The following is a 27,688-nucleotide window of genomic DNA, read 5'->3' on the forward strand; positions in this document are numbered from 1 at the left end:
TCAGCTTCGCAACAACAAACATAACGCCTTCTTTTATTATTGCGAATTAAGTCGTGCTTAATCCATTCTGGACTTTATTCGAGGAAATACGTGTATAAGATTTACTTCGTAATTTTTAATGTAGATATTTTGATTTTATATATATTTTTCACTTGTCGCGAAGTGAGAACTGAATTAATTGAATGACAAATACTGTGTAGTGATATCATTTTCTGTTAAAACAGAAGTTAAGTACTATCTTATTCCTGTACGATGGATGGAAAAGTTTAAAGGACCTAACAAAATTTTTATGAATGCAAATAATATCACTCTTACGCCATAGCAAAGTTTCTGATAAGAATAATAAATATATCGAGATTTTGCCAGTACTTAAAAGCTCAAGTCAAAGAGTTCACGTTTTTCTTGCGTTATGTCTAAAAAATAGTTGGTTCCCAACATCAATACTATTTATTTGGGAAAAGTTTCAAAAAATCAACCAGTATGTTGGCAACAAAAGAAAACTAATAACAACTTCTGAGCTACATTCTGGTGCTAAAATCGTTTGATGAAAGAAGGAAATTTTTGTAAAAGCTGTAGACTGAGTTAATTCTAAAAGTTTTTCTTGATTCTTTTATTGTATTTTTGTGCCTCTGCTGAATATTTGATTAATTTTGCACAGGTAAGTTTCTTGTTTTAATACTATTTTGTAACATTCTTTTAATAGTTTTCGTTTATGTTTATACTATTCAAAATTGTATATATAAGTCAGATTTATGATTCTTCCAGTAACTTATCTCTACACTTGCACTTATATATTTCTGTGTTTGTACTGCGCAGTATCATTCTATTATAGGTCGGCCTGTTTCTTTTAGGAATTTGAAACATATAGATCTAAAATAAAATAGAAAAAATTAGTACATAGTTTTTGGTTGGATTTGTTACGTGTTACATACTACTTTTATTACTTTTATATCCATACAACACATTGTTGTAGCGCTGTAATGCTTCCAACGTTTCTTATGCTTAGATAAAGATCAGTTTTAAGTTTATTAAAACTTTGGAATTTAATAATTTTTGAAAGATCTAGAATGTTATAAATATCAGTACTGTCGACATGGTCGTAATCAATTTTAGGTTAATAGCTCAAAAGATGTTATCCCAGAAGGGCTATTAATTTTGTTTTGATATTATGCGTCAATTCACTTTTCAAACTGTTGCCACAAACTATTAAAGCCCTGTATTATATTATATTTAAAGAAATTAAATAATGAAGAATCTACATAAATGTATGCATGTTTCTCGCATTGTGATAAAACAACGGTACCCAGTGCCATCGAATTTTGAATAACGTAATCCTCCAGCGAATGTGGGCATCTAGAATCCCTGATTTGGAATGAATTTGGAATTTGTTTTATTATCTATGTCATGTTTACCTCCAGTGCGCGGGATCTCTGTTTCGGAAATTCTAAAGATATGCTCATTTTAAAATTATTTTGCGATATTGTTGTTGAACTGAATTTTATGTTTTAAGTGCGAAGAACATGATATTTAATAAATAAAGATAACACACGAAACGTTAAAAAAATGCACCTTTGGTTTGAAAGATCGAGAATCAATTTCTTAACCTAGTTCGTTTCATTTATGCATTGCATTTAGGGTTAACTTCCATTGAATTTGGTCAGTATCAAACTGATATGAATCATTGCACTGTTTTAGATTGGAACAGTTATATAAAGGAAGTCTATGGTCATGCATTAATGTTTACACCGTCAGTTAAAATATACGACGCTGACCATATTGTCAAAGTTGACGAAAGTCTGTTTTTGCATCGAAAAAACGATATTGGTCGTATCCTTCCGCCCCAGTGGGTGTGCGGCTGGATTTTCCGAGAAACAAAAGAATGTTTTTTGCTCTGTCACTAAAAGCTGTGTCAGAACTTTGCTTAAAGTTATTGAAAGAATATATTATTAATGGCATTATAATATACTCAGACTTTTCGAAGGGTATTAACACTGAAGAATCAAAGAGAGGTCGGATTTTAGCATTTCTGCATTAACCATAAATGTAATTTCATCGATTCCGATACTGATTGTCATAGGCAAACTGTATAAAAGTTATGGGGCAGGGGCGAAATGGCAAGTTAATTGTCAAGAACGTAATGAATCAGATTCTTTCTTAATTGAGTTTATATAGTGGCAACAGCCTCCGAAAATGCAGAAACGTTTTAAGTGGTACGAGTTTTCTTCCTCCCCGTTAATCTAAATTCACCGAAAATTCCCCCCCCCCCCCCGATTTCATTGGCAAGTTGTTTAATTTACATTAAGAATTTCTAATTCTACGAGTATCTGTTAACGTTATTTTTCCTTGGATTTTTCTTGGAATTCAACTGTATCGTAAATATTTTGGCGATTATTTTTATGCTTTGGATTTTTCGCCAGATTTGGCGACATCTGAATCCGGTCCCGATAACAGAAAAGTACTTTAAATGCTTTAAAATTTACTATTTCTTTCGAAAATAATAAACATAATGGAAAAACGCTACTTTGTGCAGTCACGAAAAACCAATTAGATCATTAATCATTTATTCCTCGCTCATGCGCAAATCAGGTAACCCTTTAATTCTCGCCAATGGAGAAACTCACCAAATCAACATTCTTGCCCAAGGCCAATATAGAAGACAAGTACCGCGTTTGTACATTACATTCAAACTTGTTTTCTTGCGGGAAATAGGAATCGCGTAACAGAAAACGCATAAAATTTGTCTGAAATTTCCCAAGTAGGCATGTTGTGAATTGTTGTTTGTAAAATATTTTTTAAAAAAATTGTGGTGTGTACACCACATGACTTCCTTGTACAAAATATTAAATTATACGCAGTTTTCCTGCATTTCATTTAAACATATTGAATTAGCAGTCAACGAATTTTTTAATTAAATCTACTTCTCGTCTATAGCGCATAAACCACAATAAAATAAATGCACTCAAGTTCATTATATTTATTTACTATAGCGACACTTCGGCACTAGTTTCACTTAACATCTCATTCATTTTATAACTGAGAGTGCACAAAAATTATATCGTCTGAAGAATTACCACAAGTTCTATTCAAATACTATAATAAATCTAAAACGATGTAAAAAAGTAATTAAACAAAAATAAAAGAAATGGTTTTCCACAGACGATTCAGAGCCGCTTACCTAATGCGCATATGGTACTAATTAATTCAGTTTTCACTTCGCAGCAAGAAAAAAATACATAAAAATTCAAAATATCTTCATGAAAATTTGAAAGATATAGAAAAACATGAAACACCAAGTATAGTTAAAAAAATTTTTACAATTAAAATTACAGTTTCTACGGGAAAAAAAAAAAAAAAAAAAAAAAAAAAAAAAAAAAAGCTAACAGCTTAAATGATAATTCAAGGATGAATTAAGCATAATTTAATTCGCAATCATAAAAGATGACGTTACTTTGTTGTTGCGAAGCTCAGTTACTCTAGATTGGCAACAAATCCACTACTCTGCTAAGTTTCAAATGTAAAAAACATGGCTGCCATGGAAAAATAATTAGGCTTAGTCGCACTTAAAAAACTTTTAAATTGTTGGTAATTCCACAATTTTTTGGGTTCAGGTCAACTAAAGGCATAAGAATCTTAATCAAAGTCGCATAATTCAATCATTTTTAAAGCGAAAATTGCACAATTTACAAACCTATAAGAATAAAGAAACTGATATCACACTGAGCAGAGTAACAGAGTGGATATGTATATACATATATTTATATACTTTTGGTACGGCCGATAGCAACCAAAATATGAGGTGCACATCTAGATGTTATAGCAGTCCCCCTATGTACAAAATTTCAACGATCTGAGGCTAATTATTTTTGAGTTCTACGAGATATGTACGTACGCGCAGACGCCACGAAAATTTTTCTTCAGAACTCATTTTATATCAGTTTTATAATTTTTTGGGGGAGAAAAGAGTCCTTTATCCTGTCCTTACGTACGGATGTCACGCAAAAGTATCGTTAAATTGCATTCGATAGCGGTCAAAATGGATATTTTCGTTGAAATACGGTGCTGGAATTTTTCGCGATTACAATATTTCCTTTTTATTTCGTACAAGGAAGTAAAAAATATGCGGTAAATAGGGACCGCATAAAGAAGTCCAACATCGAAAATAACTCCAGTCTTCATGATGTAGCCAGAAATTGGTTCTCCAAAGAAGGCAAAAATTAATTTATACACAGACACATTTCTAAATATTTTATTTTCTTATACATTAAATATTACAAATATGAAAATTTGAAAATGTACGTATAAAAATTATTCTTCATAATGGAAAACACGAATTTTCCTCGCTTTTTTCAGAATTGACATGTTTGGTGATCAGTTTTTTGCGACGGCATTTGTCTGGTTAGCCGCTTGTATACGTCGCGGTAACCAGACATATAAGATCGAAACTCATTCTGGAATTTTTACAAATTTTTATTACTTTTTATTCATATTATGCATAATGATGGATATTTTTTAATACACCACATAAAAAATTCGAGCAACACACACAAACAAACAATAAAAATAAATGAAATTAAATAAAAATAAATAAAATTAAGTTAAATAATAAACATCCCTGAAAGGTTTCAGATTTATATTACGTCCAAAGGGGTGTTTTTTAACATTTTGTGTGTTGCCTTTATTTATTCAATATCATGTTCTTCACACTTAAACCATAAAATTCAGTTCAAGAGTAATATCGCAAAATAATTTTAAAATGAGCATATCTTTAGAATTTCCGATACACAGTTTCGTGTACTGGAGATAAAAATGTCCTCTCTCTTTCTTTTTGCTTCCCCCCCCCTCTATATAATGTTGCCATTGTTTGCTTTTAAATCTTTGAGTTTGTTAATAAAAAATTCGTCAAAGTTTTACAAAGTAGGAAATCGATAATAAAGCAAATTCGAAATTTCAAATTTGGTGTTCCACATGTCCATAATCATAGGAGGATGACGTCATTCAAAATTCGATGGCTCTATGTACTGTTGTTTTATCACGATGAGAGAAGTATACATACATTTATGCAGATTTTTCATTATTTAATTTCTTCAAATACAATGCAGGACTCTAACATTTGGTGGCAACAGTTTGAAAAGTGAAGCGGGCATTGAGAGTGAACCAACGCAAAATCGCAACACGGGGGGGGGGGGGTAACCCGAAAGGTTTTAGATTTTATACGACGCGTAAAGAGGCGTTTTTTTAACGTTTTGTGTGTTGCCTTCATTGATTAAATATCATGTCCTTCGCACTTAAACCATAAAATTCAATTCAGCAGCAATATCGCAAAATAATTTTAAAATAAGCATATCTTTCGAATTTCCGATACACACTCTCGCGCGCTGGAGATAAAAATATTATTTCCTCGAACAGTGTTGCCGTTGCTCGCTTTGAAATCATCGAGTTTGTTAATAAAAAATTCTTTAATATCTGACAATAAGTAGATAATAAAACAAATTCCAATTAGGGCTCCACTTGCCCATATTTGGTGGAGGATTACGTTATGCAAAATTGGATGGCTCTAGGTACCTTTGTCTTATCACAATGCGAGAAACATACATACATTTATGCAGATTTTTCATTATTTAATTTCTTTAAATATAACATAGGGCTCTTTATAACTTAGGTAACAATTTGAAAAGTTGAAACGGACATTTAAAGTTTTCGACGCAAAACGAACGAAATTAATAGCCCTTCTGGGCTAATGCCCTTTGGGCTTTTTTTTAAAAAAAAAATGAAAGAAAGAAAAAGGCACATAAAAACCGGTTTGAGAGTGTATATAAATTAATAGTTAAAATTTAAGATAACTATAAATTGAGAATTAATATGTTTATTGTTTCATTGTTCCACTTATTATAAACTTTTCCAAAATCTCATTTCAGAGCAACCAACACGATTGCTTGCTGTGTCTGAAGCATGCGATGCAGAATCCGGTAAGTATTGTTACGAATTTCGTATTTAGTTAAACATTTTTAGTAGAATTATAATTTATATTTCCCCTCCCCCCTGCAATGCAGCGCGTGACGACTTTTGAGAGAAAGCTAGTACGTCGAAAAAGTAAAAATAGGAGAGCACGTGCATTAAACATTGAAAAATAAAAGCTTACCTCTGTAATTGATATTTAATTTGAATAAATGTAATTGACTGCTATGTTAGCTGTAACCGTAATTCTACTCTTTTTGCTTTCCAGAAATTTCTAGAATTGTCTTGCGCAGATGATTTAAAAAGCTATAAAAGCCGGAGGGAAACATCTCAGCTTAGTTGTTGTTTAGATAACTGTTGTTGTTGATGTAGCGAATTCGCGGTGAAATCGTATTAGCTTTCTCTGCGCTTTGGATTGCGTTCTATTTAATGTTTTAGTAGTTTAAATTATAGCTACGGATTATATTGCATGATATTGTACGAATATCTTTCAGAAAAATTCTAGCATTTTGTTATATTTCTTGTGATAAGAATAAATTTTATTAACTTTTTATCGGACTTGTGCGTTCAATCTATTACGAATCCGTACGCACGCAACAGTATATTATAAATATGTCAGAAAATACTTCAATAAATATAAATGGAAATAATATGTCAGAAAAGATTTCTTACTCCTCTCCCCAAGTCTTTGTGTTTATGAAACAAATCACACTCACAGGGAAGGGGGGAAGTGCTATCCTCGTTATCTTTGTTTAGCTGTTCCCAGTTCATGTATTAGAAAAATTTGCTTTTTCTTTTTTGGCCCGGGGGCTTCCATTTTCACAAGATATTTCTTCGTGCCAAGTTCATCTAACAACATTCAAATACTAAGTGCAAGACTTGACGCCTTGCAAAACTGTCTCTCTGTCCGCAAGCTAACAGTTTCACTGTGATAACAAAAATCATCTGTTTTGCTGCATTTGAAGATATGTCGAACGCTATTGAACATAGTTTACGAACACTTTAACTGCTTTTGTGGGGTGAAAGATGTTAGATTCATTTTCCTTTAAACTTTGATGTGATAAAATATTTGTTTATTTGAAATCTGCAGAAAGAATATTATAATTAAATATATATTAATGTGTAAATAAACATGATACTCACCATCTCTAAGTTCTCATTAAATAGATGTAAATTTGAGCTTTTTGAAATGCGTTTAATGTAAATATTGTGGAACAAGTTCTGATATTTAGTTAAATTGGTGTGCCTGGTTTATAAATATACGACAGAACGGAGCAAGTGGCTTAAAAGAGGTTGTGGTGGGTGCCCGGCGGCAGGTAGCGCATCTGACTCCACATACTTTTAGCACATTTGTGAAGTTGCTTAATACTTACTGAAATTTTAAACTCAAAACATATTTATTACAATTACGAGAAGCTCTTTACAAATATATATAATTCAGGGATGGCATAGAACAGTTCTTGAAATGCAGTATAGTCCTCGTGACGTGAGGAACTGCCGACGAAGGTCTCTCTAGCCGAGAGTTCAATAGCAGACTGGGTCTGTCTTATCGAGAGTTCATGAGCATTCTGGGTCTCTCTTGTCAAGAGTTCAGGAGCATTCTGGGTCTCTCTTGTCGAGAGTTGAAGATCATTATGGGTCAACAGCAATCTGGGTGTATCTTGTCGAGTGTTTAGGAGCATTCTGGGTCTCTCTTCGGAGAATTCATCAGCATTCTGGGTCTCTCTTGCCGAGAGTTCAACAGCATTCTGGGCCTCTTGTCGAGACTTCAGTAGCATTCTGGGTCTCTCTTGCCGAGAGATCAACAACATTCTGTGTCTCTCTTGTCGAGAGTTCAGGAGAATTCTGAAGTCTTGTTCCGATGGAAAAAAAAATCTTCAGACTAATTTATCCACTCTTCCTTAATTTTTCAGCAGTATTTTACATCCTCTGATTCTCTGGAATGATATCAGAAGAAAAACAAGATCATTGGTTCGTCAGCCCTCTTAAAATCAAGAGGCTTTGACGGTAGACACAGTACAGAACGTTAAAATCTCTTGACACTGGTTGTGAGATTATGTCTCTTGTACTGTCAACTGAAACGAAATATTGCGTCTGCGATGGTAGAACATATGGTGTGACACATTGTAAAAGCTTGGAAACAGTGACTTTCGGGGACAGCACACACAATTTTCTCATCTCTGTGTGGCCCCCCGCAAGGTACTTCGGAATCGTCCTTTGTGCCGTTTGAGTGGCTACTTCGTTTTATCTGAAATTTCATACATAAAATACAAATCGACAATCTCCGCTTTCATCTAGCGATGCATGTCGCTCGAAATTCGCACGGCTAAGAGCGACTTATGCCAACCGAAGGCTTCCGACAGCGCCTTGTAGCATTTTCACACCCAAATTCTGTTATGAAATCTCCTTATTTCAGTTCCTTGTTGGTATGCAAACTTGATTTTAGGATTGCTGATCCACTGCGGGGATAATACTGCGTAGTCCACTGGAATAATAGCCTGTTCAAAGGCACAGTCTTTAGATGACTACTGTTTTGCTTAACGCAGGTCACCACTGGAGTACATGCTGCAACCACTTCGACTTTTGCTGATGACTTTGCAACTCTCACCGGGATGACCGTCATTGATAGGTCGACAAATGCCGAGGTTACAAATGCTCTTTTCCGGCTGTTAGAGTTCTTAGGATAATCCGTTATGCCATACCGGAAATTTCTATTTTCAATTATGGATCTAGGTAGGAAAACTGAAGCTTCTTCTTTAAATGGGGCTTCTCAATATCTGGCAACCTCCGCCCTGCAAGATGGCCACTAGTTTTCCCCCGCCTCTTTACTGGAGAACGGTTTTAGCTTCCGTGTCTTGAAGTGGTCTGCAGTTCCTTCGTACGTGGCCTTCCCAAGGTAGTTCGAGCACATTAGGGTCGGATTTTGCCACTTTTTCTCCGCCTCAAGACATAGATTTCCATGGCTAAATCGTGTTGACGACCGGTCAATTGATACACTGGCTTCTGGGCTTGATCATCTCTGATTGGGTGGCGATTTCTGTGGGTTGCTTGCTGGGCTGTCTCGAATTTTAGGGCGTAACGTAAAGAGCTTTTATATCCTTCATATCCGCAAGCCTTTCGGGATCCTGAATGTCATCGACGAAGTTCTTCAGAACAGAATTTTGCTTGTTTTTGTTGGTCAGTTCGAAAAGGCTAAGGCGATACAGGAGACGAGCAGCCGATGCTACCTCCTCAAGTGTTTCCGTGGGCATCTGTTCGCAAGATTTTAACTGAAGCCTGCTATAGTCTTTTAAAGGTTTCTTGCCAAAGCGCAGATCCAACGAGTCAGATAGAGCTTCTAAATTTATGTTATGGTTTTAGGATAGAGTTTGAAAGGTATCCGTTGCATCTGTTCTCAGACAAGCGGCCAGACTGCAGGCCTTAGTTTCGGAATCCCACTCTTTTGCATTCGCCACTAAAGCGAATTGAATCTTTTACACTTACCAGCAGGTCTTTTCATCATACGTGGATAGTTTCAGATAGTGTTTTAAAGCCGTCAGAATTGTTTTCAGCTATCATAGTGAATTTTTTTCAGCTGTAAACTTCCTTAGCTGCAGCAGCAGGAACTCTGTCATCGATTTGTTGTTCGACAGTAGAAGCACTTTCTTCGAATTGTTGCTGGACAGTAGAAATTATTTTTTCGATTTGCCGTTCGACAGCAGAAAATGTTTTTTGAATTTATCCAACTTTATTTTCAACCGTATCTCTTCTGCGTCCCATAGCCTCGAATTTATGTTCTATGATGGCAGCAATTTCTCTTTTCCTTTCCTTTTGCCTGCATCAGTATTTTCTTGAATTGACTTGACGGCCCTATAAGCCTTGTAGTAAAATGATGCCCAAACGTGTGGCAGCAGCATACACGAACATGAAGTGCTGTGTTAAACTGTGTGTACTGGTGTGTGTAGATCACTTCCAGCACCTCTTGTAATGCGTTTTCATTTCTCGTAAGTGAAAGTATGTCATGTAAAAATTTGCTTCCATTTCTTGTCATTAGATTTTTATCGCAATGTTCCAGGGGCCTCTTTCGAGTGGGACACCTTGAAGAATTCGGAGTTTTAACAAATTGGGAAGAAGTCGTGGTAAATATACCAAAGCTGTACAGGGTGTCCGAAAAGTCTTTCCCTGATTACATAAATTGATAATTCAGGCTAGAAGTAAGATAAAAATATGAAACTGGTGTCTAATTGTTTACAAACTATCAAAGTTCTTTTCACACATCAGTAAACTTCCACATGAGCACCCTTTTTTAGCACGTAGCACGTCTAGGCGATATTCAATTTCCGTCCACACATTAGCCAACATCACTGGAGGGATCGATTCAACGACTGTGGTTATCCGTTGCCTCAGGGTTTCAAGATCTGGTACACGTATTCGGTAGACCTCGTCCTTGACATAACCGCATAAAAAGAAGTCTAATGGTTATGTCAGGAGAGCGTGGAGGCCAAACCGTTGGCCCATCACGACCAATCCATCGCCCAGAAAGGTCATATCGAGATAGGCACGGACATCCAAACCCCAATGAGGCGGTGCACCGTCTTGCTGAAACAAGACATCGGGGTGATACTGAAGCAGCTGAGGAACAGCATACAGTTGCAACATGTCCAGATACACTGCAGATGTGATGGTAGCCTCAGCGAAGAAGAATGGCCCGATAGTTCGATCGTGCAATAGTACTCTAAGTAATGAAACATTCACCTTTGGACTGCCTCTGGTGCACTCCATGACCTCGCCAGGGGGTTGTGAACCCTAAATGCGCACATTATGGCGATTCACTACTCCACTAACAAAAAAGGTCGCTTCGTCGGAAAAGGCAATTCGTCCTCAATACGTGATAGCATTTCGACCGCAAAGTCATATCGACGTGTACTGTCACTGGGCAACAAGGCCTGAACGATTTGCACTTTGTATGCACGATTATCTTCTTGATCGATGCACTCTAAGTAATGAAGCATCTTACAACCTAACAAGTTTGAAAACTCCGAACGCCCAGATAACAGAATAGTTTACGCCCAGGTAACAGAATATCAACCACACACCGTATTTATCTTCTTTCAAAATCATACCAAAGCCATAATTGCGCCAAATTTTCTTCTGGGCATGCGCAGCATGCGAAATTTTTTTAACATTGATCAACTGAATGTGCAGTTTGCTATTACGCTTCCCGTAGCATGTTGCTGCAAAACCACTTAAAAACGACATCTTCTGAATTTTTGTTTGTTGTTGCCTTTATTGATTTTCTTAAAGAACTTCCATCTTCGTTTTCAAGCAGTAATACGAAGTTTAAAAGTGTAGTTCCTTTTAATGTCTGAAATCGTTGATTGTCCAACACTACGTTTCCCTCTTGTTTTCTTAAATTCTGAAAGCAATTCAGAGTTCAGGATAATTGGAGTTGTACCGTATATACACTCAAACCTGTTTTTGTGCGGTGGATAGGGATCGCATAAAAAAAATCGCACAAAACTTCACGAGTAGCTATAAAAAATAGTTTTCGGAATACAGTTAAAAAGTACTTTTTATGCGGTTAATATGAACAACATAAAAAAAGTCTCGCGTTGAAGCTAACTCGAAACCTTAGGAAAAAAATGGGAATTGTTTTTTTAAATGAAATTAAGTCACGAGGCTCGGCAGCTATACTCGGAATCTCGCCAAATCTTTTAGGATCCGATTTGGAAAATACATATGCGATCATTTTTAAATATTTTATTTACATACAAACTTTTCAAAGCGTATAACCATTATCCTCCGTAGTCTGACACTACCCGAACTTTCTTGTGGTAAACTGATTTAAAATCGCTTTCGGTCACTTGAAGGTACCACTATCCGTCTAGAGCAGCGATTCTCAACCGGTGGTACGCAAGAGAAAAATAGGTTGCAACGACTGTTGGTTCACTAGACACTTGTGTAAGTCTCGGTACGCAAAGAAACAAAGTATTTTTAACGATCAAATTCAGAAATCTCGTGAAGAAAAAGAACAATTGATAGAAATTTTCTGTGATTGGACTAAGTGTAGGTTTCAAAAATAAACACACGTGTTAACTTTTGGCTGAACCGTAAAAGAGAATTTAATAGCATTTCCAATAGAGCTATTAAATTTTTATTCCCTTTTTGTACAACCTATTTGTGTGAACTAGGATATTCTTCCATATTATATTTGGAGAAAAAAAATTACAGAACAAAATTAAAAGTGGATCCTAATTTACGGTTAAAGCTAAGTAAAATATGACCAGACATAAAGAAATTATCTCTCTTAAATGGACCCAAATTTCATAATAAATTTTAGACTTAAATATTATAACTGAAATTTTGATAATTAAAATGGTAACTAATTTTTAATCTAATATTTTTATGCGTGCATATTTAATACACAGAGTCAACAGTGAGTGCAAATGGCAATTAATATATATATATATATATATATATATATATATATTAATATTTCTATTGAGAAACTGAAAAATAATCATTGTGAAATGTAGTGGTGGTACTAAAGTTTTTCAATTCTTGTTTAGATGGTTCGCGTTAGTCAGAAGGTTGAGAACCGCTGGTCTAGAGTTGACTTTTTTTAGTTACCATGTAGTCGGTATCAGTGTTTGCAACGACTGTTGGTTCACTAGACACTTGTGTAAGTCTCGGTAGCCAGATATACAAGATTGAAGCTCCTTTTTGGAATTTTGAAGTTCTTTCAGCATTGGCATAGATTGCAAGATTGCAAGAATTGTTGGTCAGAAACTGCTTGACAGATAGGGCCGTATCAGCGGGTGCATTGTCCTGGTGTAACAGCCATCCATCACTCCACAACTGTGGCCTTTTTTCCCTAATTTTTTCACGCCTTTTTAGTACATCAGTGTAGTAGTGTTGATTAACAGTCTGACCAGTGAGAAACCATTCAATTATTACAATTCCATTAATGTCGTAGAAGACAATTAACATTGCCTTGAATTTTGATTTTGACATGCGTGCTTTGTCCCTTCTCCCTGAAAACCGCTTATGCCATTCAAACACATGTGCACGAGACAAAGTTTCTCGTCCATAAGCCTCCGTTAATATTTAAAATGTTTCCTTGGCTGATTTCTCAAGTTTCACAAGAAACTCGATGTTAATTCGCTGTTCTGTTTTTACATTAGACATTTTTTTCCCGGCAGAATGCAGTTGCACAATTCACTCAATGACGCAGTACTCTCAACTGGTGTGATTGCTTAAGTCCAAACTGGCCGCATGGATAAAGGAGATGCGTGGGATGATGTCACCAACTCCATTTTTTTCAAGCTACACACTTAGTCCTTAGTATGTTTTTTTTTTTTTTTTTTTTTTTTTGTGTGTGTGTGTGTGTGTCACACTTCGAACAAGATTGAAACTCCTTTTGGAATTTTAAAATTCTTTCAGAACTGGCATCGATTGCAAGAAAATGACATTTTTTATTGATAACTTCGTCAATTATGTTCCAATTTGATTAAAATTTTCATACACCGAAAAAAAAAAAAAAAAAAAATAGCACAAAAAACAGGTTTGAGTGTACATAATAGCACTTCGAAAAATACGCAATGAAATTCGACAAATATTTAAACGTTCTCAAAAACAAACTAAAATGACTATTTTTTTTTTAAGAAATAAGCATAAACAGTATCCATGAAAATTGGTCGTTTGCAATTATTCATCATCTGCTTTCCCGGATAATCGAGAGTACACTGTATATGTGTTCAAAATACAAAAGTAGATTCTGTAATGAAGCTTCTTGTTTCTTCCTTTCCAGAAATCCGTGCTTCGTGTAACAGAAGACGCTCACGGTCTTTCGAGCGTCTGTTCCTGTTTCATGAGTAGTTATCCGAAATCGCGAATACTGGCATTGCAGGTAAGTCGAGAACTTTACATGTTAATGGTTCCGTAATTTTAAATTATTGTTTAAATAATTTATTTTAATTAATTGAAATTATTAATCCAAAGGGACAATTTGCCCAGACGAACTATTAATTTCGTTTTGGCATTTTGCGTTGATTCACTATAAATGGGGGTTCACTTTTCAAACTGTTGCCAACAAATATCACAGCTTTGCATTATATTTAAAGAAATTAAATAATGAAGAATCTGCATGACTGGATGCATGTATCTCGCACTGTGATAAAACAACGGTACCTGGAGCCATCAATTTTTGAATGACGTAATCCCTCCACCGAATATGGGCATCTGGAAGCCGTAATTTGGAATTTGTTTTATTATCAATTTCAGATTTTGTAAAACTTTAACGAATTTTTGATTGACAAACTCAACGATTTCAAAGCGAGCAATGACAACACTCTACGGGAAAAAAGAAACCTTTTTATCTTCAGCGGCGCGGAACTGTGTATCGGAAATTCTAATGATAGGCTCATTTTAAAATTATTTTGAGATATTGCTTGCTATTGAATTGGATTTTATTAAGTGCGAAGAACATGATATTTAATAAATAAAGGTAACACACAAAACGTTAAAAAAAAGCCCCTTTGGACGTAATTTAAAATCTGAAAGCTTTCAAATTAAAACAAATTTTTTAAAATTAATTTTAAAAATTTATTTTAATACGCTTGTGTTTTATTGGAGTACAAGTGCAGTGATATGGTTAGAGCTTTCGCCACTCGGGGCAGTCCCCGAATATGGCGCTTCCCTTATATGCAAGCAAGTAGCTAAAAATCTGTCAAAATGCCATATAAGGAAATAAAACTATACGTTTATTTTTAAAGGAAAGCTTAAATTTAAAAACTCGTAAGGTATATTTTAATTTTATAACATTAATTTTAATTTGGATCACTTCTATCAATTCTTATTTCCACTTACAACTCCCTACCAGAAGGATTTTTAGAATCGCATTGAATGCAAATGCGTTAGAAGAAGTATTTAAGGAAGGTTCAACTAACTTCGTGAGAGAGAAAGTGCTAGGAATTCTGGTTAGCTTGCGTTTGTCTTCGGGCTAAGTCTCTCTTGAAGTTGTTACGCTCGGCCGTATATTACGAGCCTTTTGATATTCGCCGGCTGGTTTAAATTAAGGGCCAACTACGTTAGATACTTGTGTTAGCTTCGACTAAGTCTCTCTTAGTTACTTGTAGTTTAATTCTCATTTCTTATTCTGAGTTTAAGCCGGAGTCAAGGCTTTGTTGTAAGCCAGAGAAAGGGGCCGACTTAGTTGAGTGAAATAAAGGGTATTTTAACCCTTCTCGAGTCTACATCTTTAGTTGTTTGAACTCAGCGATAAGTCGCTACACAGTTCGCTAGGTTCCGCAACGTTTATCTTAAGCTGGAAGAGTGAGGAATCCTACAAAATATATTATTAGATTACTTGCTTTTTTTGTTGGAAAACTTTTCTATAGTTGATGACTTTATACAGATGCATGTCAGCAATTCTCAATCGGTGGTACGCAAGAGAAAAATAGGTGGTATGCAAAGCATTTTTACAAAGAAGGCAAAACAAAATATTTTTAACAATTAAATTCCAAAATCTCCTGAAGAAAAAGGACAATTGATAGAAATTTTCTGCGATCAAACTCTAACTGAAGGTTAAAAAAAAAAAAAAAAAAAAAAAAAAAAAACAAGAGGTTTCAGATTTTAAATTACGTCCAAAGGGGTGTTTTTTTTTAAACATTTTGTAAATTATCTTTATTTCTTAAATATCATGTTCTTCTCACTTAAACCACAAAATTCAGTTCAATAGCAATGTCGCTAAATAACTTTAAAATGAGCCTATCTTTAGAATTTCCTATACGCAGTTCCGCACGCTGGAGATAAAAAGGTTTTTTTTTTTTTCCTCCGTAGAGTGTTGCCATGGCTCGCCTTTAAATCCTTGAGTTTGTTAATCAAAAATTCGTTAAAGTTTTACAAAATATGAAATCGATAATAAAACAAATTTCAAATTCAAATTAAGGCTTCCACATGCCCATATTATGTGGAAGATTACGTTATTCAAATTTTGATGGCTCTAGGTACCGTCGTTTTATCGCAAGCGAGAAACATACATACATTCATGCAGATTCTTCATTATTTAATTTCTTTAAATATGATACAGGGCGGGTTGCAGCCGAAAACATCGCGGAGAAAACAACGCAAGGCGAAAACGTAACATCGTGAGAGAAAACATCGCAAAGAGAAAACATCGTGATACAAAACATCGTCGTCCAAATTAAAGCGGTTCAAAAATTTCGCAGCTTAAAAAACATCGTCGTCGAAAATATCGCGTTAAAAAATAAAGTATCTACAAATCATCGCATGACGATAACATCGCAGACATGCTTTTTTCAGGCTTTAATAATTGTAAATGGGTATTTCCATAATGATTTGTGAGCGCAAGATGGAAAGAAGGATAATCTTTACTTTCAAATGTTTTATTAACTAATAAATTTTTGCTGAAAAAGTAAGAAGAAAATTCAAGCATAGAAAATTAAGGCAACTTATAGCACTTAATAGAATTTTAAACTGACATAGTTAACTAACAAAAGTCATTAATAAATCATTTTTATACAGTTTTTACTGGTAATTTTTCATTAAAAGTATAATTAAAAAAAGTTTAGAAAAAGGAAGCTACGTAACTGCATGACCTTATCTATAAAAAATTGCTAATTATGATATTATTTTCTTCACTTTTGTCAATCTAATACTCATAATGAAAATTATTTCTTGTTCTGCTTCAGTTTATTCTCAAGTATTAAGTTTCCCTCTTACTTTTACTCAGCAAAATTTATTAGTTAATAAAAATATGAAAGTAAAAATTATCTTTCTTTCCATCTTGCGCTCACAAATCATAATGGGAATATCCATTTACAATTATTAAAGCCTGAAAAAAGCAGGTCTGCGATGTTATCGTCATGCGATGATTTGTGGATACTTTATTTTTTAACGCGATATTTTCGACGACGATGTTTTTAAACTGCGAAGTTTTCGAACCGCTTTCTTTTCGACGACGATATTTTGTACCACGATGTTTTCTCCCACGATGCTTTGTAACACGAAGTTTTCGCCTTGCGTTGTTTTCTCCGCGACGTTTTCGCCCGCGATGATTTTGCCGCGATGTTATCGGCGGAAACCTACAGGGCAATAATATTGGGTGGCAACAATTTCAAAAGTTATTCGCCGTTTATAGTTTTCAGCGTGAAATGCCCCCCAAGTCCTGCTATGCTGCCTCAACGTGGCGGGAGGGTGTGATTGGGCGGAACGGACGAAGTACGTCGGGAGCATAGCTCCTGGTAGAGCCACTCTAGGCGTGAAGGCCGTTCCAGCATGCCCAGCTAAAGCATAGTAGGTGAAAATCCTTCAAGGGATTACTGTCTTGGTGATCGGGTTTCACAATCCTGGAGCCCCAGTGATCTCTTCACCTTTCTGCCTCCTCTCCTCTTAACTTCAACTTTTCTCGTTTTCCTTCTCCCTTGTGGTTTCCTCTTTTGATGTTCGGGCTCGTCATAAGAAACTGGAACAGCCTTGTCCCTAGTTTTTTGAGTGGCGAGAAAACTGCCCACGTGTTTGCCGTGCGTGGAGACTGGAAAGGAGGGTTTTGGTCGTTGAAGTGCGAGGTACTGTCCCAACACACTGCTTTGGCCTCTGCTTCAGTTAAACGGGAGGCATCTTGTTCTCACAGGTGTCAACCGGCTGGTCACTAGTCCTTGTGTCAGTGGCTTGGGTACAAGCTCTCGGGAGTACCTGCTTTTGGAAAGCCGACTGTGGGACTTATGTTTGCGTATAGGTCTGTCTAGCCCTGGCGTAGGAATCTTCGTCTCCTTGTTGGGCTCCATGGTGGATGGGGCGGTCGAACCCGAATCTTTTTCCATTTAAATATGAACGCTACCTTCCTGCTCCAACAATGTACCCGATATTCCGATTGTGACCGAAAGACTAAGAAGCGAAATAGAAAGCACTGTCTCAGATGCTTTTTCTCCACGTTTCTTAATTATAACCAGCTCTGAAGAATTTTAAAAAATGTCACCCTTTCTAATAAACAAACATCTTTTGTCTTCTGTAGGAGAACTGAAAAATATTAAGAGACTTCGGTCTGGAGACCTTTTGATAGAAACTGTGTCCGGAAAGCAGTTTAATAGTCTTTTGAAACTAACTAAATTAGGGTAAGAAAACATTACAGTTAAGCCGTATAACACTCTAAATTCGTCCCGAGGAGTAATCTTTGAAATAGACTTACTGTCAGTAACTGAAGAGGAATTTGTGAAAGAGTTGGCAGATCAAAACGTGTGTAGTGCTCGTAGGATCAAAATACGGAAAGAAGGTCAACTCATTCCCAATAAACATGTCATACTTACTTTCAAGTCTCCTAACCTGCCTAAAAACATTAGAGCTGGATACCTAAACTGTTCAGTCAGGCCGTTTATACCGAATCCAATGCGTTGCGTCCAATGTCAGCGCTTTGGACATGGAAAGACCTCTTGTCGCGGTAGCCTAACGTGCGCTCGATTTTCCATCGTAGGCCATGCCAGTGAAGGCTGCTCTGCTGCTCCCTTATGTATAAATTGTAAAGGCGCGCACCCAGCTTTTTCAAGATCATGTCCGAAATGGCAGACAGAAATTCAAGTTCGAAACATTAAATTTACACAAAAGATATCATTTGCAGAAGCCAAAAGATTTGTTCTCTCTAATCATCCAAGACCTAATAAATCTTATGCATCCGCAACAAAAACATTTAGATCAATATCAAAGCAAACCACAGTAATCGCACAGAAAAAAGAACTAGCAATGACAGAAGATCCTAGAAAACAGGATGTCCAACAGAACAAAAACAGAGATGCTATCAAGGAGAAAAATAAGCAAAAACCCAGGACCCCCAGTCAAAGTTCTATTGCAAGCATGAGTTCAGGATGCCTAGACGACTCGGACGAAATGGACGTTGAAAAAGGGTTATCCCTTCCGAAACACCTTTTGCCTCAAAAGTAAAAAAAAAAAAAAAAAAAAAAAAAAGCCAAAACAAGCATCCATAATGGGTACATTTATTTCGTGTAATTACCGGGCTTTCTGTCAAAACCTGGATAATGTCGATGATTTAATCAACATATATCAACCTGCCTGCTTTTCACTTCAGGAGACCTTGTTAAGATACGGAGATATACCAGAGTAAGAAAGGACAACACATCTGGGGATCGTGCCTGTGGTAGTGGGAACCTTATCGCCTCCCACAATCACCCATACACTGCTCTCCCTTTGACGACCTCCCTTCAAGCTATGGCGGTTCAGATTAATTTACGCTTTTCAATCTCAGTATGCACTATTTATTTACCCCCACATGAGCATGTTGATCAGCGACAGTTGGACAGAACAATAGAGCAGCTCCCAGAACCTTTTTTGCTTTTAGGTGACTTCAATGCACATAGTACCTTATGGGAAAGTAAAGACACTAATTCAAGGGGCCGGCAAATCGATTAATTAATAGAAGATCATTCTATTTGTCTCCTTAATAATGGAGAATACACCGACTTTCATCAGCCGACTAGAACGTTTCATGGAATTGATCTGGCTTTTTGTTCTCCATCTCTACTACTTTTTTGCTTTTTCAGTGCAGGGGAGAATCTCTACGATAGTGACCAATTCCCAGTCGTTGTAAATATTACAGGAAAGTCAGTGATTTCAAAACAACCACGCTTACTTTAGCATAAAGCTGACTGGGATCTTTTTGCATCTTGTGCTGTGCTGACTGAAGAAATGGTTAACAATTAATTAATGTGGACATTAATACAGCAGTAATGTATTAATGTGGACATTAATACAGCAGTAAAAATGATCTCTGATACTATTGTACAATAAGCTGAACTCTGTATTCCGATGTCCTCGACAAAATTCCCAAAATTCCCTAAACCCTGGTGGAACAATGATTGTCATGAAACTTCGAGAGAGCAAAAGAAAAGCTTGGCGTATCTTTCCCCGATATCCAACACTGGCAAATCTTCTAGCCTTTAGAAAAGCTAAGGCGAATGCAAGAAAAGTGAGGCGGCAAAGTCAGAGAAAATCATAAGCAGCCTACGTGTCCTATTTACCTCCTCAATGTCTAGCAAACAGGTTTGGGAAAGAGTCCGCAAAGCCTCTGGACTATATAATGATTATTCCTTTTCTGTTCTAGAAAAAGATGGAAAGTTGATAAGCTCTGGAGAAGAAATAGACGATGCTTTAGGTGATACATTTGCTGCTGTATCTGGCAGTAGCAATTACTCAGAAGAGTTTATGTCCACAAAGATGCGCTTAGAAAGGATTCAGATCAACTTTTCCCATCCTAATACAGAATCTTATAATAAAAATCTCACCATATTTGAATTAAGAAGTGTAGTATATCGCAATGATAGGACCTGCCCTGGTCCTGATGGCATAGTTATTTGATGATAAAGCATCTGCCCTATGAATCTCTAGCGGTCTTTCTCGCTCTTTATAATAAGATATGGAAGAAACAAATTTTTCCAACTGCCTGGTATAGGGCCTTTGTTATCCCTATAGCAAAACTCGGCAAAGATCCGAAAAATCCTTTAAATTAACGCGCCATCGTATTCACTAGCTGCCTTTGCAAGATCATTGAAAAAATGATAAATCACCGTCTCACCTACTATCTGGAGACTAATCATTGCCTATTGCATTACCAAAGTGGTTTCCGTAAGGGAAGATCTTCACTTGACAATGCCTGCTTTTAGAAATCGCAGTGCGCTATGCATTTGTGAAAAGAAATCATGTGGTTTCAATCTTCTTTGACATGGAAAACGTGTACGATAGAACTTGGTAGCATGGAACTCTTCATGACCTGGTAGCATGGAACTCTTCAGCACTGAATTGCGAGGTAATTTACGCATCTTCATTCAAAACTTTCTGAAGGACCACACTTTCCAAATTAAGATCGGTTCGTTGATTTCTCAAGTATTTGTACAACAAGAAGGTGTATCCCAAGGTTCAGTGCTCAGTGTCACTCTTTCAGCCTGAAAATTAATTCCATTTTAAGAGAACTTCCTTCCATAGGGCATGGTTCCCTGTATGTTGATGATTTGATGGTCTATTGTAACGGTCAAGATATGAGATACATTGAGATACGACTACAAATTTCTTAAGGGGACTCGTACACCTTAAACCCCTTATGATCTTCGAATATGAGACTGTTGCAAGAATTGGGATATTTTATTTATTTTAAAAGCAATTACTTCCAACTTTTTACAGCTGACTACATAATATAGCTGCTTTCTGAAATAGTAACCAAAAAGTTTGTGTTGCCACAAATATTTTTGTAATTTAATCTTCTTTGTGACAAAATATTTCGCCATGTTTCCACCTTGCGCGCATGATATTTTAAAAATGGCTAATGGTACATACTTGAAACTTGATGGAATTCTTTATATGGGCACTATTTTCTAACTGAACCAACAATCTGATGAATATTTTAATACTGAAAAATTTTATGGACGAAAACATTACAAATTTTGTTAATAAAATACATTTTATAAACTCAACTCAAAATAAAATAAAAATTTAATATGAAATTTTTAGAATTTTAGGCTTACAGTAGTTTCCAAATGTTATAAAAGCTATATATTAAATATGGAATTAAATTGTGAAACAGAATGTTTTAAACTGTGCGCGCAAGTTGGAAACATGACGAAAAATGTTGTCACAAAGCGTGTTAAATTATAAAAATATTTGTGGCAACACAAACTTTCTGATGACTATTTCAGAAAGCAGCTATATTATGTAGTCAGCTGTAAAAAGTTGGTAGTAATTGCTTTTAAAACAAACAAGGTATCCCAATTCTTGCAACAGTCATCTATTCGAACATCTTATGAGTTTTAAGGTGTATGAGTCCCCTTAAACAGAATCATAAAGTGGTCCAACAACAATGGTTTTAAATTTTCTAGCCAGAAGACCGTCTGCGTGCATTTCTGTCGCAAAAGAAATCTACACCCTGATCCAGAGCTGCATCTTGTCCGCTGTTTGATTCGCGTTGAGCCAGAAGTAAAATTCTTAGAAGTTATATTTGTCAGAAAGCTCACTTTCCTTCCGCATATCTTAAATTTAAAGAAAAAATGTTCTAAAGCCCTCAACATACTGACCAATACTTCATGGAAGCAGAACGTTATTCTATGCTCCGCATTTATAGAGCTTTAATCCGTCCCAAACTTGGCTATGGCTGTGTTATCTATGGATTAGCAAGACCTTCTGTGCTACTGAAATTGGATCTAGTCCACCAGCAAGCGCTACGGATTTGCTGTGAGACTTTCAGAATATCTCCAGTCCAAAGTTTATATGTCATCTGTTTTGAACCATCTCTGGAATTTAGACACAGGCAGTTGTCCATTGATCTTCTTTATTATAAAGTAATGTTACAAGCCGAACATCCTATCCGACTCATGACATCTGATCAGTACTGGCGAATCTACTAAGCACGTCCTTCATGTACCCCACCTTTTGATCTTCGCATTCACTCACTGATTGAAGAATGCAACTTAAAAGATCTGAATCTCAAAAGCTTTAACTTTTTCGGTATTGCTCCCTGGCAAGAAGTGAATATTCACCTACTTAACATTTTTGGAGAACTTAAGAAGAGTAGTATCAATGATGTCCAATATCAACAAATTTTCCTAGAGCATAGAAGCAGTCATTCATAAGACTTCATAAGTCATTCATAAGTCATCAGAAGTAGTCATTCATAACTATAAAGCGATTTTTACTGATGGCTCAAAGAATCCGATCATGTCGGCGCAGCTTTTGTTTCTGATAAAGAAATCAAGAGTAGTAAGTTTCATAAGGCTACATCTGCCTTTACTGCAGAAACATTTGCCATTTTGAATTCCTTAATCTTTATCTCTAAGCAGAATAGCAGAAAGTTCATCTGATCTGACTCTCTGAGTGCTCTTGAATCAATAAATACAAATACTAGTTACCCTTTGGTCTTAGAAATTTTAAAGACACATCTCTGTTTGAGAAACGCAGGTTATTCTGTTGCGGACTGCTGGGTGCCTGGACATGCTGGCATCAAAGGCAATGAACTCGCCGATGTCGCTGCAGAATCTGCCGATATTACCTCTGAAAATGATTTTCCCTTTTACAGACATACGGAATTACATCAGAAGAAAGATCTTGTCCAGGTGGCAAGAACTCGGGGAATGCCAGACACTGAACAAATTAAGGCAGGTAAAATCCAATTTGGAGTATTGGGGAATCGGGAGGGAATCGAAAGGAGGATGTACTGCTGACTCGCCTACGAATTAGTCACTGCAGACTGACACATCAGTCTTCGAAGAAGAGCTACAATGGAACAAGCAGTTAGTACAACCTGCTGTATCTCAATTAAGTTTCAAACATGACTTCTAATTGCAATCCCTAATTCTGCAGTTTATCAATAAAAGAATCAGTCAGTTTACCTTTTCCTTTCAATTCAGGAAAGAAGTTTTTTACTTTTCGTAGTCCACTACCAACCCTTTTCTGTACATGTTCAATGCATTCCACTTTCTTGACCGAATCTTTACCATATATATCTTTAACAATTAAAAACCCCTTAGAATCCCCATCCTCGTAATACTCCATGTGCTTCAGCTTTCGTAATGTAATAGATCATTCAAACAGGGAATAAGCACCAACTGCTTCCATACCCGAAGCTGCTTCATTATAATTTGCAGAACAATTATATTACGCTTTACATATGTCGTGCTGAAGATTGCATGCCATTCTGTTTATTTTGTTGCAAATGATGCAAAAATGTGACATAGCTTTCAAATCAAGCACTTTGTCAACGCTAATCGACAAAGCAGCAACACATACATTCAACGTCGAATACCCTCTGCGCCAAACTAAATACGAAATTAAGGGAAAAAACTAACACCAGATACTTAAAATGCATTACAAAATATCTAAACTTAGTACGCAGGTTTATAATTTACAAAATGTTGATGATAAATAAAGTTTCTAAATACGTAATCTATTTAAACGCTCACTTCCGGCCCAGAATATTGGAATTTGCGGTTTATTCCGTTACAGAAAAATGCTTATAACTTCAGTTCTAATTAACCTATCAACAAGCTCATTATATCCTCTTAAAAGGATATAATGAGCGTATTTGTGGCACTTGCAACGTTCCCGTTTCAGTCAATCACATTTTAACCTGCTGTCCTGCTCTTCGTCAGAAACGTGAATATCATTTAACTCTACGAATATTAACTTAACAGATCTCATTGGAAGAACCCTCAAATCAACCTCATAAGATTTTTAAACACATCTCTTTTTACCATATGATTTGAAGTTTTATCCTGCTTTACCTGTTGTAGAGCATTTCTCAAAGTCGTTTCTACATGCCTTCATCAGCATTACAGGTTCATTTCAACGATTCATCTTATACAGTGTGCTTGTGCATTTTGGATTTTACTCACCATTCGTTTGGCGCATGGTTCAGCCTTCAAGGTTTTGTGCCATTAAAAGTCAATCAACAATGCAAAATACCAAAACGAAATTAGTCCTTCAAGGCAAATATCCCCTTTGGACTAAAAAAAAGCTCTTTTTAGAGACAGAAAAGTTTAAAACATTTTTTAATCACCAAAAATAGCAGATTAATAAGCTTTTTTTAAATATATGCTTATCTGCTAGATGTAATTTATTTTTTCCCTTAGTTTTAAGATTTTATATTTTCCAAATTAAATTTTAGTTAAATAAATTAAATATTAATTATGTATTTTTACTTACATTTTATATTGCAATCATTTCACTGGGGATGGGAGAGCAGGGAAGTATCTGTCTCGAGCCTCGATAGCTATATTTTATATACTACCCCTTTTTCTTTAATATCAGGAATAGGAATGTAGAAAATGAAATTACTTTCCAATTCATCTTCATAAAATCTGAACAAACAAAACAAAATATATTTAAAAGCGATCAAGACATTAACAGGGTGTCTTTCTCAGCTTTACGAAAGCGTGAAATACTTTGTCATCAGATATAAAAGAAAGAATGGAAGCAAACGTAATTCTTTTTTCCCCAGTTTTTCATCACAGATTAAAAATATGTTTTTTTATTTGTTGGTTAGTATACAAGTATGATAATAATGGATTCGTTTTTGTCCACCGCCCTCATTCGAAACAATGTAATCGTCGCCTTTGAAAATTGGTAATGTCGAAACATTCTTTTCGGTTGGTTACTTTTTCGTATTCGTCCATCCACGCGATAGGACATTTGGTACGTGACAAGCAATCTGTTGAAAGAATCTTTAGAATCAAAAGACGAAAAAATAATGCCTGTCACGCGCATTGATATGTTTTTAATTTGAGGATTAGTTATACACTGCGAAAAAAAATTTTAAGAGGTTTCAGATTTTAAATTACTTTCAAAGGGGCGGTTTTTTTTTTTTTTTTTTTTTTTACATTTTGTGTGTTACCTTTATTTCTTAAATATTATGTTCTTGGCACTTAAGCCATAAAATTCAGTTCAAGAACAATATCGCAAAATAGTTTTAAACTGAGCCTATCTTTAGAATTTCCGATACACAGTCTCGCGCGCTGGAGATAAAAATGTTTTTTCTGCACAGTATTGCTATTGCTCGCTTTTAAATCGTGGAGTTTGTTACTTAAAAATTCGCTAAAGTTTTACGAAATCGATAATGAAACAAATTTCAAATTTGGGCTTCCACATGCCCATATTCGCAGTAGAATTACGTCATTCAAAATTGGGTGGCTCTATGTACCGTTGTTTTATCACAATGCGAAAAATATACATATATTTATGCAGATTTTTCATTATTTAACTTCTTCAAATATAATGCAGGACTCTAACATTGGGTGGCAACCGTTTGAAAAGTGCAACGGACATTTATAGTAAACCAACGCAAAACGAAAACAATAGTTATTCAGGGACAAACCTCTTTCAGATTTTATAATACGTCCAAAGGGGCGTTCTTTTTTTAACATTTTGTGTGTTACCTTTATTAAATATCATGCTCTTCGCACTTAAACCATAAAATTCAATTCAACAGCAATATCGCAAAATAATTTTAAAATGAGCATATCTTTAGAATTTTCAATACGCAGTCTCGCGCGTTGGAGATTAAAATGTTTTCTTTCGTAAAGTGTTGCCATGGCTCGCTTCGAAATCGTTGAGTTTGTTAATCAAATACTCGTTAAAGTGTTACAAAATATGAAATCGATAATAAAAAAATTCCAAATTCGATCTTCCAGATGCCCATATTCGATGGAGGATTACGTTATTCCAAATTGGATGGCCCTTGGTGCGAGAAACATATATACATTTATGCAGATTCTTTATTATTTCAGTTCTTTAAAGACAACACAGGGCGCTAACAATTGGTGGCAACAATTTGAAAAGTGAAACGTATATTTAAAGTTTTCGACGCAAAATGCCAAAACTAAATTAATAGCTCTTCTTGGCTGACGCCCTTTGGGCTAAAAATGCATTCAGTTAAATAAACCAAACTGATATTCAGTTAAAAACCAAGCGACTAGAAAAATAGTAATCGCAGCTCAATAGCTAACGCAAAGAATATTTTACTTAAAAGCAAAGAATGTTTTTTCTACCTTTTTAATCGCATTGATTTCAATAAAAATGCATTTAAAGTATCCGACCTCGTACAAAAGACGATTTTCGGTCAAAATTTCGATTTTTACTTTATTACATTATCTTAAATAATACATCTTTAGCTATCAAATACAAGTTTTTACTTGTTGATAGGTTAATTAGAACTGAAGTTATAAGCATTTTTCTGTAACGGAATAAACCGCAAATTCCAATATTTTGGGCCGGAAGTGAGCGTTTAAATAGATTACGTATTTAGAAACTTTATTTATCATCAAGATTTTGTAAATTATAAACATGCGTACTAAGTTTGGATATTTTGTAATGCATTTTAAGTATCTGGTGTTAGTTTTTTCCCTTAATTTCGTATTTAGTTTGGCGCAGAGGGTATTCGACGTTGAATGTATGTGTTGCCGCTTTGTCGATTAGCGTTGACAAAGTGCTTGATTTGAAAGCTATGTCACATTTTTACATCATTTGCAACAAAATAAACAGAATGGCATGCAATCTTCAGCACGACATATGTAAAGCGTAATATAATTGTTCTGCAAATTATAATGAAGCAGCTTCGGGTATGGAAGCAGTTGGTGCTTATTCCCTGTTTGAATGATCTATTACATTACGAAAGCTGAAGCACATGGAGTATTACGAGGATGGGGATTCTAAGGGGTTTTTAATTGTTAAAGATATATATGGTAAAGATTCGGTCAAGAAAGTGGAATGCATTGAACATGTACAGAAAAGGGTTGGTAGTGGACTACGAAAAGTAAAAAACTTCTTTCCTGAATTGAAAGGAAAAGGTAAACTGACTGATTCTTTTATTGATAAACTGCAGAATTAGGGATTGCAATTAGAAGTCGTGTTTGAAACTTAATTGAGATACAGCAGGTTGTACTAACTGCTTGTTCCATTGTAGCTCTTCTTCGAAGCCAATGCCCTCCTCAATTATCAGTGAATTGGTGCAATTGTGAATGTGATTGCAGAAATTAGGGGGGGGGGGGGAAATTGGACAAAAACCTCTGGTATATCAGTATATATTTTGAATTTAATCAAACCTACATATATGGAGTTGACTACATAAACAAGAATTATTAAAAAGTGTCTACATGGCAAAACTCAAAATATCAAGGAACGTTTTAATGGCATTTTATTGCAAATTTTTCCGAAAGAACATTCATAAATTTGCGAATATTAATGTTTG

General features: G+C 35.6%; 1 protein-coding gene across 5 annotated transcripts in view; it reads left to right on the plus strand.

Moving 5' to 3' along the window:
• Positions 1–27,688, plus strand: part of LOC118203114 (uncharacterized) — a 306,364-nt gene that overhangs the window by 247,241 nt on the left and 31,435 nt on the right. For all 5 annotated transcript variants that reach the window (XM_085811212.1, XM_085811213.1, XM_085811214.1 and 2 more), the window contains 2 exons: positions 5,916–5,966; positions 13,745–13,843. In XM_085811212.1, coding sequence (XP_085667338.1) covers positions 5,916–5,966; positions 13,745–13,843 — 150 coding nt within the window. The remainder of the gene's footprint in view (positions 1–5,915; positions 5,967–13,744; positions 13,844–27,688) is intronic.

Source organism: Stegodyphus dumicola, chromosome 2, assembly GCF_044657685.1.
Source record: "Stegodyphus dumicola isolate Sdum_Otavi_A_Nest chromosome 2, ASM4465768v1".
Taxonomy (NCBI): Eukaryota; Metazoa; Arthropoda; class Arachnida; order Araneae; family Eresidae; genus Stegodyphus; species Stegodyphus dumicola.